At 48.3% G+C, this 14,104-nt stretch overlaps 3 protein-coding genes and 1 long non-coding RNA gene across 4 annotated transcripts; 1 reads left to right on the top strand and 3 right to left on the bottom strand.

Annotated features, from left to right (window-relative positions):
• Positions 1 to 358: 358 nt before the first annotated feature.
• On the bottom strand, positions 359 to 1,237 carry LOC115261814 (uncharacterized). Its single transcript, XM_029863699.1, has one exon. The coding sequence runs from the start codon at positions 1,235 to 1,237 to the stop codon at positions 359 to 361; it is 879 nt and encodes a 292-aa protein (XP_029719559.1).
• Positions 1,238 to 3,803: 2,566 nt separating this feature from the next.
• On the bottom strand, positions 3,804 to 6,599 carry LOC109405254 (uncharacterized). The gene is made up of 2 exons (XM_062859381.1): positions 4,184 to 6,599; positions 3,804 to 4,127 (listed from the first exon to the last, which is right to left on the bottom strand). The coding sequence occupies exon 1, from the start codon at positions 6,500 to 6,502 to the stop codon at positions 4,619 to 4,621; it is 1,884 nt and encodes a 627-aa protein (XP_062715365.1). The 5' UTR covers positions 6,503 to 6,599; the 3' UTR covers positions 3,804 to 4,127; positions 4,184 to 4,618.
• A 94-nt stretch (positions 6,600 to 6,693) lies between these two features.
• LOC109405243 (uncharacterized) lies at positions 6,694 to 12,478 on the top strand. The gene is made up of 2 exons (XM_062857509.1): positions 6,694 to 7,090; positions 7,147 to 12,478. Exon 2 carries the CDS (start codon positions 7,523 to 7,525, stop codon positions 12,476 to 12,478), a length of 4,956 nt encoding a protein of 1,651 aa, XP_062713493.1. The 5' UTR covers positions 6,694 to 7,090; positions 7,147 to 7,522.
• Positions 12,479 to 12,593: 115 nt separating this feature from the next.
• LOC115260234 (uncharacterized) lies at positions 12,594 to 13,544 on the bottom strand. Its single transcript, XR_003894448.2, has 2 exons — positions 13,308 to 13,544; positions 12,594 to 13,253 (listed from the first exon to the last, which is right to left on the bottom strand). It is a non-coding gene; the product is annotated as an uncharacterized LOC115260234 (long non-coding RNA).
• Positions 13,545 to 14,104: the final 560 nt, after the last annotated feature.

Genomic DNA, 14,104 nt, shown 5'->3' with positions numbered 1-14,104 from the left:
CAACGGCCCCTTCTCCAGAGGTCATAGAAAAAGGGCCAACACAACAGTACACCCTGCGCACCGTTCACTATGTTCAGGAGCTCTTAAGGAGCTCCTCTCGCATAGCCGGCTAAGCAGCAGAGGTAAAGTGCATTGGCCCTTTTTCTCCCCAAGCGGAGGAGAAGAAGATGTGCCCCCACCTGATCACATTGCTCGTCAAACTGACTTCAACGCATCAGGGGTACGCCCATCAACCTCCCCTCCGAACCACGTGTCTGGCTGGAGCAACCAGTTCGGATATGTTATAAATAATTTGTTCAAGTCTTTAGTAAGTTGATTTCTAATTGATTTATTCATTTGTTCTTTACACTGTTCTATCTCAGTACTTAGTAGACTTGCGTCGGATCTTCGCCTTAGCTTTCTTGGCCGGTGGCGTAGCGGTTGGACGGTTGTCCTCGCTCTCGCCTTCGCTTGGTGACTTCAGAACGGGTTTCGCGGGCCGTTTCTGGGATGGTCCAGGTTCATCTTCTGCGCGACGAACTTCCGCGTCGACCCGAGGCGTGTTGATGTATGATTTTTTGTGTTCTCGCTTGTAAAGGGCTCTCGCCTTGATTGGCGGGATTCCTTTATCGGTCATTATCTTGTTTATTGCCATCTCCTGTTTCCACGCCGGACACCACGGTTGTGTGGGCACGTGGGGCCCACCACAATTGCGGCACTTGGTGGGCCCGCACTCTGCGTCTCCATGGTACTGGCCACACTTATTACAGTGTCTTTTATTGCGGCAATGCTCCTGTGCGTGTCCATACACGAAGCACCCCCTGCAAAGCAGGGGGCGCGGGTAGAAGCGGCTCACCTTTACCATTAGCGCTCCTACTCGTATTTCTTTGGGTGGCTGCGGGAGCTGGAAGGTAAGTACGTAGACTCCATTACCTTTTCCCTGCACCCTCGTCAACGTTGGGATGTTGAGTTTCTCCTTTATCTCATCGTCTGATCGGCTCGCCAGCGCCGGACATCGGATGACTCCCTTACTCCCGTTCATTGACGGGTGTAACTCAGCCTTCACTTTGGTGCCATCCTCAAGCTCTTGTACTTGTATCAGGCTGTTCGCTGTCTCGCTATCTTTCACCTCGACGAGGTAGTCACCACTTTTTAGTAGTTTCGCTCTCTCGTTGATGCCCAGGTTCAGCAGGGTGTTGCCGATGGCGAAGGAGTCGATTTCCCCCTCGCTTCGGACTATTACGTAGACGCTAGTCATGCTTGCTGATTCTGTTGAGGGAGAGATGAGTCTTTGTTAGGATCTTTGTTCATTTTCCTTGAGTGTTTCATCTACTTAGAGTAGATGGATCCATCCCACCCAGTCACTATTGTGGCTGTTTGGGATGGTTTGTGCTTTCATCAGCTTTGCAGACTGATGGTGCGCGTTCAAGTTTCGACCAGTCCTCTGATGTTCTGGCACGCTCGCTACTTAGTCAGGTGGCGCTGACTGTTTGCGTTCGAGGTTCCCGGGCTGGGAACCCCCCCTCTTCCGCTTGCATACCTTGCTGCAAAGGTATCCCACCAGGTACCGCGTGGAGGTGGAAGTAGGAGTTGCTCACACTAAGGCCAGTGATGGAAAACAGTGAGGAATGCAGCTGAGCAGACACAAACGCAAAGCTATCCCACTCGTGAACAACAGAAGCCAGAATATATTCGCACTTCCTTCACTCGCGAGCTAACGAAGCTGGTCGCACTCGTGATTGATTCGCGAAGCAGCTCTGAACATTTTTCAATTTTGTGAAAAAACGAATTTACACGGCCGACAGATTTACTTTTCAGGCACAATAAAGCACAAAACACTACTATCTGATGGATAATTACTCGTTTTGCTATTAAAATCGCACTAAAATGCAATTCCCGCATCTCCACTTGTTCTTCGCGAATAAAAATTCATGAGTGTTTTTGTTTTTGTTTTGCTTCATACTCGTGAAGCAAGCGGGTGCTAATAAACTCACACACGGCTTACTCTCGGCACCGTGAGTAAACCGTTTGTTGGTTTTACACTCGCGAGTTGATTCACGATGAGAGTGTTTCCATCTCTGGCCTTTACCCGGCGATTGCAAGAGAGTTCGTGGGGCTATATCAGGCTGGATATATAGGTGAACGCCTTGCAATGGAGCAGATGTTCGCCATCCGCCAGGTGTTGCAGAAAGGCCGCGAATACAACGTACCCACACATTACTTGTTCATCGATTTCAAGGCGGAGTATGATACAATCGATCGAAAACAGCTATGACAGATTATGTACGAATACGGAATCCTAGATGATCTGATACGATTGATCAAGGTGACGATGGATCGAGTGATGTTCGTAGTTCGAGTATCAGGGATACTATGGAGTCCCTTCAAATCTCACAGAGGGTTACGGCAAGGTGATGGTCTTTCGTACTTGATGTTTGACATCGCCTTAGAAGGTGTAATAAGGAGAGCGCGGATAAACACGAGTGGAACGATTTTCACGAAGTCCGTTCAGCTGCTTGGTTTCGCTGATGATATTGATATTATAGCTCGCCAATTTGAGACGATGGATGGCGGAAACGTACATCCGTCTAAAGAGTGAAGCCAGGCGAATTGAATTAGCCATTAATGTATCATAGGTATCCTCGCGCCCGCCACCCCGAATTTCTATCGACGGTGATGAAATTGAGGTGATTGAAGAATTCGTGTACTTGGGCTCACTGGTGACCGCCGACAACGACACCAGCAGATAAATTCAGAGACGCATCGTGGCAGGTTATCGAGCTTACTTTGGACTCCGCAGAACTCTACGATCGAACAAAGTTCGCCGTCACACGAAGTTAACTATCTACAGAACGCTGATTAGACTGGTTGTCCTCTATGGGCACGAAGCATGAACACTATGTGCAGAGGACCAACGCGCCCTTGGAGTCTTCGAACGGAAGGTGTTGCGTACCATAACCGACGGAGTGCAGGTGGAAGACGGGAGGTAATTCAAATCTCATCGATCATGCTTCACCCTTCCCTTCCCGCAAATATATCCATCTCTTGTGACCTTATGACAACTAAAATGCCGTATCATTAATTGGCTCGGTAGCTTAGTTGGAAAATCAAGGGTCGAAAATCAAAGGCGAATAGAGTTCAAATATCACCTGAGCACTGGATTTTTTCGGAATTTCACTAATAATTTATCCATCTTTTCATGTATATGTTATGTTGAGTTCATTAAAACATCATTAATTGACCACAGTCAAGGTCTCCAGTTAGCCTAGTGGTTAAGGCTTTGGATCGTCAATCTGGACACGGCGGGTTCGATTCCCGTTCCGGTCGGGAACATTTTCTCGACTCCCTGGGCATAGTGTATCATTGTACTTGCCTCACAATATACAAATTCATGCAATGGCAGGCAAAGAAAGCCCTTCAATTAATAACTGTGGAAGTGCTCAAAGAATACTAAGTTGAAGCGAGGCAGGCCAAGTCCCAGTGGGGACGTAGAGCCACAAATAAGAAGAAGAAGAATTGACCACACGGATTGGTATACCATCACCCTGGCGTAGAAATCGTCGCTTGCCAAATAAACGTAAAGGGTAAAGAACTTTGCGTAGCTTCCGCTTACATTTCTGACGGCAAAGAAAGTCGTCTTGACCTATCACTGGGATCAAGTTCACTATCATTCGATTGCTCGTGGAAGGTGATCGAAGATCCTCATGGTAGTGATCACTTGCCCATTATAATCACCGTCAAACATAATAGTGAAAGGTCACACCAACCAATTCAGGTTCCTTTTGGCCTCACTAGGAATATCGATTGGCAAAAAGATGCTGTTGGAAGTTGCCAACATATAACGGCACGGGTTGATTTCCGAATTAATAATACCAGAACGACCGGAGACGTGGGATTTACGTTCTTAAATAGGGTATTATTTTATTCCTGAAATATGGATTTTGCATGACATTTCTGTTAGTATTTGTACAATATCGCTTTTCTTGTTCGTGTTTGGTGTTACGTATATAATAATAGTTTTGGGCATTTCAACTCACGTTTAGTCCCGTTGTGCTATGCTTGTCACCAAAGGTCACGCGAGATCTACAGCTCTACTGAAGTTACCTGTTACAATGCGCTCACTGCAATTTTTCGTACTAATGTCCGTACTAGAATAATTTAGATTTAAGTAGGTATTTAATTATTATTAAGCTAACAAATTTACCTTTGCATGTAGGTATAGAACTTTATATTTTAGGTTATACAAATTCACTTCTGTATAGGCGAATACTGTAGAGAAAATTCAATATATATAATTCACTTTAGCGCAACTTAGGAGATGCAACTTTACCTAATTGGGAATCTCGTATTTAGCAAATTAGATTAATAGTAATTCCACTTGAAATAAAACACTAAAAACAACCTAATGCAACTGCACGCGATACTGGCTAGATAGATGCTTTTGGATTGATCGATCATTATCTTTTATCACAATACATCGGATCGTCGCTGGATCACTGTCTACAGAGGGTAAAGGTGGCGTACGTTACCTGGGTGCGCTGGTGTGTGAGAGTTGATATGGTAATTGGATCGGACGGTGCGCATCTACGCCAGGGGCGTACTAAACACTCCCCCCGGGTACGCCGATTGTGAAATCGGCTTACGATTCGTCGCGCCGTACATCTAATACGGCGAGCTTAGCTGTTGGTCGTTCGAACACCCCAGTCGCGGTCTGTACGGTTGCCGACCTGATCTGGTTGTCCTTGGGGCTGGCACTGGTAGCGATGATTTTACCCTTAGGCCAGCAGTTGCGGGGCAATTTGGGGTCGACGATCACCACCACGTCTCCAATTGTTATTGGCTTCGTGTCGGCATACCACTTCGTTCTGCGCGTAATCTCCGGCAAGTAGTCAGTTAGCCAACGCTTCCAGAATTGGTTGGCCAGCTGTTGAGACATCTTCCAGGTACGCCGGAGTGTCACTCCGGTATCATCTAGAGTACTTAGTGGCTTCGTTCCGTCGGATGAACCCAGGAGAAAGTGATTAGGAGTGAGAGCGGGTGAAGATTCGTCATCAACCGGTACGTGCGTCAGAGGCCGAGAGTTGACGGTGTGTTCGATCTCGGCTAGAAGGTTTCGTAGCACTTCGTCGTTGGGCTTATGTGGGGGCCGAATTGTCATCAGGTTACGCTTAACGATGCCTATCAAGCGTTCCCAGCTGCCACCCATATGTGGCGACGCCGGGGGGTTGAACTTCCAGGTCGTTTCAGTTCCACCAAACTCCTTCATCAGCTCCTCTTGGTTTATCGCTGCTTCAATTTCTCCCAATTCACGGCTCGCTCCGATGAAGCAGGTCCCGCGATCGCTGTAGATCGTCTTCGGTGTACCACGGCGTGCTATAAAGTTGCGGAGTCCCATGATACATGAGTCGGTACTTAACGTATGCACCACTTCGATGTGGATCGCGCGTGTGGTAAGGCACGTGATCAACATTCCCCATCGTTTTTCTACTCGGCGGCCCACGACGACTTCTATTGGCCCAAAGTAGTCGACGCCAATATTGGTGAAGGGTCGAGCGAAGGCATCAAGTCGCTCTGGAGGCAGTTCAGCCATCATTGGAGGTTGCGGAACGGCACGATTGTTTTTGCAGTGTTGGCAATTGTAGCGTACCTTCGCGTAGGTCGCTCGAAGCCGAGGAATGCAATACCTCTGGCGGAGTTCATTTATTGCGGTTTCATGGTTCTGGTGATTATATTTGTTGTGATAATGTGCGATTATGAGTTTGGTGGTGTGGTGGTCACGTGGAAGGATGATCGGATTTTTGGAGTCTTCGATGGCTTGGGCACAGGCAGAAATTCTTCCTCGCATCCGCATCAACCCATGGTCGTCCAGCCATGGGGTTAGTTTGTAGAGAGAGCTAGTCTTGGGGATGGATTTCGACGGGTGCTGAAGAGTAGCTGTTTCCTCCGGGTAGGCTTCGCGTTGTGCTTGTCTGATTACGTAGCGCTCAGCAAGCTGGAGTTCCTCTGTGGATGGAGGACCACGAAGGATAGGTTTTCGTTGCTTCTTTAATCGGCAGTTTGCAGGGAAACGATGAACTAGTGTGGCTACCTTTAGCATCCGCTTCCAGCTGGAGACGTTGATTGCGGGGTCCGGCAAGGTAAAGTGAGTCAGCAGACGTGGACGAAGTTCGGTATCTGTCTTGCTACCCTTCACTGATTGGCATGGCCACGCTTCTTCTGGCAGCCGCAGAAAGTCCGGGCCGATGAACCACCTCGACTCTGGAGTCATGTCTGGAAATTTCTCCCATTTCGTTGCGTCGTCTGCCACATTGAGCTTTGTCGGGACCCAGCGCCATTGATACTGCTCTGTAGTCTCCAGGATCTCGCTGACTCGGCAGGCAACGAAAGGTGTATAGCGACGGTGGTCCGAATACAGCCAGCAGATGACGTCCCTGGAATCCGAGTGATAGAACCGCTTGCTGACGTTGAAGGTCAAGGAATCAATAACTGTTTGGGATAGTCTTGTACCAATAACCGCTGCCATGAGCTCGAGTCTCGGAATCGAGTGATATCGTAAGGGAGCTACTCTTGTTTTGGCGGCTACTAGACAGCACCAGACGACTTCATTCCGGACGAATCTCAGGAAGCATGCAGCAGCCATGCCTGGTGGTCACGTGGAAGCCTGGTTGCTTCTTTTTGGCGCCACCATCACACGGCACCAGGGGGGAGTGTTTAGTACGCCCCTGGCGTAGATGCGCACCGTCCGATCCAATTACCATATCAACTCTCACACACCAGCGCACCCAGGTAACGTACGCCACCTTTACCCTCTGTAGACAGTGATCCAGCGACGATCCGATGTATTGTGATAAAAGATAATGATCGATCAATCCAAAAGCATCTATCTAGCCAGTATCGCGTGCAGTTGCATTAGGTTGTTTTTAGTGTTTTATTTCAAGTGGAATTACTATTAATCTAATTTGCTAAATACGAGATTCCCAATTAGGTAAAGTTGCATCTCCTAAGTTGCGCTAAAGTGAATTATATATATTGAATTTTCTCTACAGTATTCGCCTATACAGAAGTGAATTTGTATAACCTAAAATATAAAGTTCTATACCTACATGCAAAGGTAAATTTGTTAGCTTAATAATAATTAAATACCTACTTAAATCTAAATTATTCTAGTACGGACATTAGTACGAAAAATTGCAGTGAGCGCATTGTAACAGGTAACTTCAGTAGAGCTGTAGATCTCGCGTGACCTTTGGTGACAAGCATAGCACAACGGGACTAAACGTGAGTTGAAATGCCCAAAACTATTATTATATACGTAACACCAAACACGAACAAGAAAAGCGATATTGTACAAATACTAACAGAAATGTCATGCAAAATCCATATTTCAGGAATAAAATAATACCCTATTTAAGAACGTAAATCCCACGTCTCCGGTCGTTCTGGTATTATTAATTCGGAAATCAACCCGTGCCGTTATATGTTGGCAACTTCCAACAACTTATTTTATTCGTTTACTGACGAGTGAACACGGTCAAATACGGTCATGTCGAGTCGCGGTCGATCAAATAAAGGCAGTAATGCCGGCGGTAGTGATAGTGGTGCAATTGGTGGTGTGAAAGTGGTGGTCACCGACGAAACAGTGGAACCAGAGGCGTCCTTTCCTGGTCGGTCGTGCAGAGTTTGCCGTACGGATGATTCGGATGAAATGGTGAGGTGTGACAGATGTCTGAAGTGGTTCCACTTCTCCTGCGTGGGAGTTACCCAAGCCATCGAGAACGATCCCTGGAGTTGCAAGGATTGCGCGAATGCGGAGCAGGTTCCGGAGTGGCTGGTGAACCCGTGTGATGGTGGCGCCAAAAAGAAGCATGCTGCAGAATTCGATAGCGACAAGCTGAACCTTCCACCTCCTCAAGAGCAAGATGACCCGTTAACTCCCAAAACGTCGAAAGCTAGCAAGGTTGGAGGACAGGCGGAAAGTAAGAGGAACGAGAAGAAGGCGGCGCCGAAAGGAAGACCCCATACATCCGAGCAACCACCTGCGGACCAGAAGCAGCTGAGAGGAACCAACTTACTGCAATCAAAGGAGATCGACAAGCATCCGACGAAGAAGAACAACAAGTCGTTGGCACGAGTTAGCAACCAGGCGCTGCCAAAGGAAACTGGCGAAAAACCATCGACCAGCTTCGAAAAGGCAAAGTCTGTGATATCTCACGCATCCAGTCGAGCATCTAGCAGATCCTCGCAATCTCTTGCCAAGCTGAAGCTGCAGAAGCTCGAAGAGGAGAGGATTCTGAACGCGAAGAAGCTGGAGCAAGAACAAGCGTACCTGGAGGAGAAGTATAGGCTGCTGGAGGAGATGGTTAGTGAGAGAGGATCTGATGTTAACAGCGTGTCGGATGCTGTAAGCGAATGGCGTCCCCGAGCGCAATCGAGTCACCGCTCTCAGCTGGGAGATCAGCGGTCAGCCCAACACGAACCTTTTGATCTTGGCGCCGGCTCCCCGGGCAACCTCAGATGTAGGTCATTCGTTGAAGAACAACGCAGCGTGCACCGAGAAGTCCCACACTTCGTCAACCGTGTTACAGAACGTGAAGAAGATTGCTGTTCGTTAACCAAGAAGCAGTTGGCGGCCCGGCAGGCTGTTTCCAAGGATCTGCCCCAGTTTTCCGGCAACCCCGAGGATTGGCCTTTATTCATAGCGACGTTCAACAACACCACGACAATGTGCGGCTTCACGAACGAAGAGAACATCTTTCGACTGCAGAAAAGCCTTAAAGGACGAGCCTTCGAAGCAGTGAAGAGCCGTCTAGTACACCCTTCAAACGTTCCCGGTGTGCTGAAGACCCTGAAAATGATGTTCGGTCAGCCGGAAGCCATCGTGCATACGCTCATTGAGAAAATTAACTCCCTGCCGCCAATAAGAGAAGACAAGTTAGAAACTTTAGTGGACTTTGCCGTCAATGTGGAGAACTTTTGCGCGACGGTCGACGCCTGCGGCCTGGACGAATACTTGTACAATACAACCCTCCTACATCAGCTTGTGAGCAAGTTACCTCCAACAATCAAGCTGAACTGGGCACAGTACAGGATATCCTTGCCGGGAGTCAATTTAGCTGCGTTCAGTACCTGGATGTATGCTCTCGCTGAAGCGGCAAGCGCTGTCACCATTCCGAACATCACGAATACAAGACAACTTCGGAACGAAAGTCGTAGTGCGAAAAAAGGAAATGCTTTCGTGAACGCGCATTCTGAAAGTTCTTCGGCAACACCTCGTTCATCGTACCCCTCAGATGGAAAACAACACAGTGTAGGGAGTGAATGCATCGTTTGCAAGGGAACTTGCAAGACGGTTGACAAGTGCAAGCGCTTCCTCGAATTTTCTCGAGATTCACGTTGGGGTGTAGTACGAGAGTTTGCACTTTGCCGTCGTTGTCTTTACCGCCACAATGGATTGTGCCAAGCCAAGTCCTGTGGTAAGAATGGATGCCAGTTCAAGCACCATGCGTTGCTTCACAATGATCAGAAGCAGCAATCATCAGCTACTCCGGTAGCACCATCCTCTTCAACAGCAGTGTATTCAGCGGCGGAAACTCACGAATCCCCAAAGGCCGGCTCCAGCTCAACAGCGCACGGTTGCCACACGCACCAGGCTAAATCAAGCGACGTACTGTTTCGCTACCTTCCGGTAGTGTTGCACGGTAAACACCGATCGATCCGTACATACGCCTTCCTTGACGATGGCTCCGATCTTACGTTACTCGATGAAGAGCTAGCCGATGAACTAGAACTGGATGGGGAAGTACGATCGCTTTGTCTGCACTGGACCGGTGGCACTCAACGGCAAGAAGTGAAGTCCAAGATCGTTGAACTGGAGATAGCCGGTGTTCACAGTGGAGCTAGAAGTTTCGCTATCTGCGGTGCACGCACAGTGAACGAGCTTCTTCTGCCGTACCAGACCCTGAACATCGATGAACTGTCAACGCTATATCCACACCTGCAAAGACTTCCAATCGATTCGTACCGAAATGTCCGACCGCGGATTCTGATTGGACTCAAGAACCAACATCTCAGTCTCGCTCTGAAGTGCCGCGAAGGGAAGCCGAAGGACCCTGTCGCCATTAAAACCCGTTTAGGCTGGACAGTGTGTGGCGGAGAAACATCAGAGTCTGCAACCAGCCCAGTGCACTCTGTCTACCACATTGGATCCTGCGAGGACCACAACAAGGCAGATGAGGATCTACACCAGGTTATCAAAGACTACTTCGCGCTAGATAGCTTGGGGATCATGAAACCGAACAGAGCGCTTCTTTCCGTCGATGATCAGCGCGCGCAGTCTCTTCTCCAGTCGTTGACGAAATTCACGGGGGAACGCTACGAAACCGGTCTGCTTTGGCGTCACGAAACCACTCGTTTACCGGACAGTCAAGGAATGGCTCATCGTCGGTTCCAGTGCCTCGAAAAACGCATGAGCAAGGATGACACGCTTGCCAAAACGTTGAGGGAAAAGATGGCGGATCACCTGGCCAAAGGCTACGTACGAAAACTATCCGATGACGAGCTGCAACAAGCTTTTCAACGCGTTTGGTATCTCCCAGTGTTCCCGGTAACTAACCCAAACAAACCAGGGAAGGTGAGAATAGTTTGGGATGCGGCAGCCAAGGCTTTCGGAGTATCATTGAACTCCGCTTTATTGAAGGGTCCTGACAATCTTTCTTCGTTGTTCACCGTGCTGATCCGCTTCCGTGAGCATCCCGTAGCGCTGACAGGTGATATACGTGAGATGTTTCACCAGGTTCTCATTCGAAAAGACGATCAACATTGCCAGCGATTCTACTGGAGAGACGAAGATGGAAAAACAGCTGTATACGTCATGTGCGTCATGACATTTGGCGCCTGCTGTTCCCCTAGCAGTGCACAGTACGCAATGAATCTGAACGCCAAGCGCTTCGATAAAGAGTATCCAGAAGCTGTGGAAGTCATCGAGAAGCAGCACTACGTCGACGATATGCTCGTGAGCGTCGACACCGAAGAGGAGGCTATTAAACTCGCGGAGGATGTCAGGTTTGTGCACTCGCAGGGCGGGTTCGAAATCCGAAACTGGACCAGTAATTCGCAACGTGTATTAGAAGCTCTTCGCAGCAGTAACGCCGAGGAGAAGAGTTTGGACCTCTCGCCAGAAATGACGGCCGAAAAGGTGCTTGGGATGTGGTGGTGTACAGCTACCGACGTTTTCACCTACAAAGTCGGTTGGGACCGCTATGACCAAGATTTGTGGGAAGGTCTCCGTCAACCTACGAAACGGGAAGTCCTCCGAGTCCTTATGACGATATTCGACCCCCTTGGGCTCATCGCGCCCTTCCTAATGTTTCTCAAGATCCTGCTGCAAGAAATCTGGCGAAGTGGCATCCAGTGGGACGACCGAATCGACGACAACGCCTTCACCAAGTGGCGTAGTTGGCTGCAGGTCCTGCCCCAAGTCGAGCATGTCCAAATACAACGATGCTTCCGCTCCCACTTGAATCCTGCATACGACGACGTGCAACTACACACCTTCGTTGATGCGAGCGAAAACGGCATGGCTGCTGCATGCTTCCTGAGATTCGTCCGGAATGAAGTCGTCTGGTGCTGTCTAGTAGCCGCCAAAACAAGAGTAGCTCCCTTACGATATCACTCGATTCCGAGACTCGAGCTCATGGCAGCGGTTATTGGTACAAGACTATCCCAAACAGTTATTGATTCCTTGACCTTCAACGTCAGCAAGCGGTTCTATCACTCGGATTCCAGGGACGTCATCTGCTGGCTGTATTCGGACCACCGTCGCTATACACCTTTCGTTGCCTGCCGAGTCAGCGAGATCCTGGAGACTACAGAGCAGTATCAATGGCGCTGGGTCCCGACAAAGCTCAATGTGGCAGACGACGCAACGAAATGGGAGAAATTTCCAGACATGACTCCAGAGTCGAGGTGGTTCATCGGCCCGGACTTTCTGCGGCTGCCAGAAGAAGCGTGGCCATGCCAATCAGTGAAGGGTAGCAAGACAGATACCGAACTTCGTCCACGTCTGCTGACTCACTTTACCTTGCCGGACCCCGCAATCAACGTCTCCAGCTGGAAGCGGATGCTAAAGGTAGCCACACTAGTTCATCGTTTCCCTGCAAACTGCCGATTAGAGAAGCAACGAAAACCTATCCTTCGTGGTCCTCCATCCACAGAGGAACTCCAGCTTGCTGAGCGCTACGTAATCAGACAAGCACAACGCGAAGCCTACCCGGAGGAAACAGCTACTCTTCAGCACCCGTCGAAATCCATCCCCAAGACTAGCTCTCTCTACAAACTAACCCCATGGCTGGACGACCATGGGTTGATGCGGATGCGAGGAAGAATTTCTGCCTGTGCCCAAGCCATCGAAGACTCCAAAAATCCGATCATCCTGGTCACGGCACCAAGTGTTAGAAGCAGCAACGAAGTAGGTACACCGAATCTTTCAGCAGGGCAGTAATAATCATATTGGATTGCAGAGCCGCATGCTATAAAGCTAATTTTATTATCAATTAGTCATTTCTTAAACATTAACGTACACAGCACTTACAGCTTCGGTGGTTTTCGCGGCGGAACAATGATTGTAGATCCATTGCATCCGTACTGCTGCTAGCTTCTACCTAGTCCTATTGAATACTAGAATCAGCAAGCACCGGTTACAAAGCAGAAAACGAGAAAACTATCGAAGACTGACATAAACACACAGAGTAAAGGAACAGACGTTCAGGGGTTCGTATAACCATTCGTACGTAACACTCCCCCCCGTAACACTTCGAACCAAACGTACACCGAAGTTTTACTCCTTTTCATCTTCAGAGCTAGATGAACTCACGGAAGAATGTTGGTATTTTTGCACTGAACGAACAATCACAAAAAACACTAGATTTTGCCTTTGCCACTTTAAACCTGTGGGACGTGCTTTGGCGCTAATTCGATGGCCTTACGGTGCAAATAACTTGGCTTGTAGAACGGCCTGTTGAAATCAGCTTCGCGTTGTCCAGTTTAGCATGGAAGCATCTGTCCGGTGTCTACGTATGATGTCCTGTGGTTCTGCAACAACCGTTCCCATATCTCCGTTCAATCTAGGCTGCTGAATGAGGTTACCTCCGGCTACATCACAATGGTGAACAGTCGAAGCTCTTTATAGTGTTAGAAGCAGCAACGAAGTAGGTACACCGAATCTTTCAGCAGGGCAGTAATAATCATATTGGATTGCAGAGCCGCATGCTATAAAGCTAATTTTATTATCAATTAGTCATTTCTTAAACATTAACGTACACAGCACTTACAGCTTCGGTGGTTTTCGCGGCGGAACAATGATTGTAGATCCATTGCATCCGTACTGCTGCTAGCTTCTACCTAGTCCTATTGAATACTAGAATCAGCAAGCACCGGTTACAAAGCAGAAAACGAGAAAACTATCGAAGACTGACATAAACACACAGAGTAAAGGAACAGACGTTCAGGGGTTCGTATAACCATTCGTACGTAACAGATGCAGAAGCGGTATCTTTTGGCATCGAATCATTCAATCCCCTCCCACCTTTGGATGAATATCGATTTCTGAACTGTTATACAAGAGTGCATTAGAATCACAAAAACGACGTATTCCAAGTGCAACCTTCAAAAGAAGACCAGCCACACTAGGCTGGGATGATGATTGCACCCAGTTGTATCTTAAAAAATCGGATGCTTTCAAAATTTTTCGTAAGCATGGTACTTCAGATCTTTATCAAGAGTACGCTAAGCTTGAAAGACAGCTGAAGAACCTGCTGAAAGCGAAAAAGCGTAGTTATTGGTGACATTTCATTGAGGGTCTGTCAAGAGAAACTTCGATGACAACGCTTTGGAGAGTGGCTAGCAACATGCGCTTTGAGAGTGACGAATACTCCAATCGCTGGATTTTCAACTTCGCGAAAAAGGTCTGCCCAGACTCGGTCCCAACTAAACCGCTCTCTTGGGAAACTTCCTCAGGAGACGGCTCTCTGGACAGACCATTCTCCATGCTGGAGTTCTCTATAGCTCTTCTTTCTTCAAAGTAATAGCTATTCAAAAGCCTGGTAAACCAGCGTCTGATCATAATTCA

The sequence above is a fragment of the Aedes albopictus genome, chromosome 3 (assembly GCF_035046485.1).
Source record: "Aedes albopictus strain Foshan chromosome 3, AalbF5, whole genome shotgun sequence".
Classification (NCBI taxonomy): domain Eukaryota; kingdom Metazoa; phylum Arthropoda; class Insecta; order Diptera; family Culicidae; genus Aedes; species Aedes albopictus.
The sequence above is the reverse complement of the archived record's forward strand: the minus strand, read 5'-3'. Positions and strand labels throughout refer to the sequence as shown.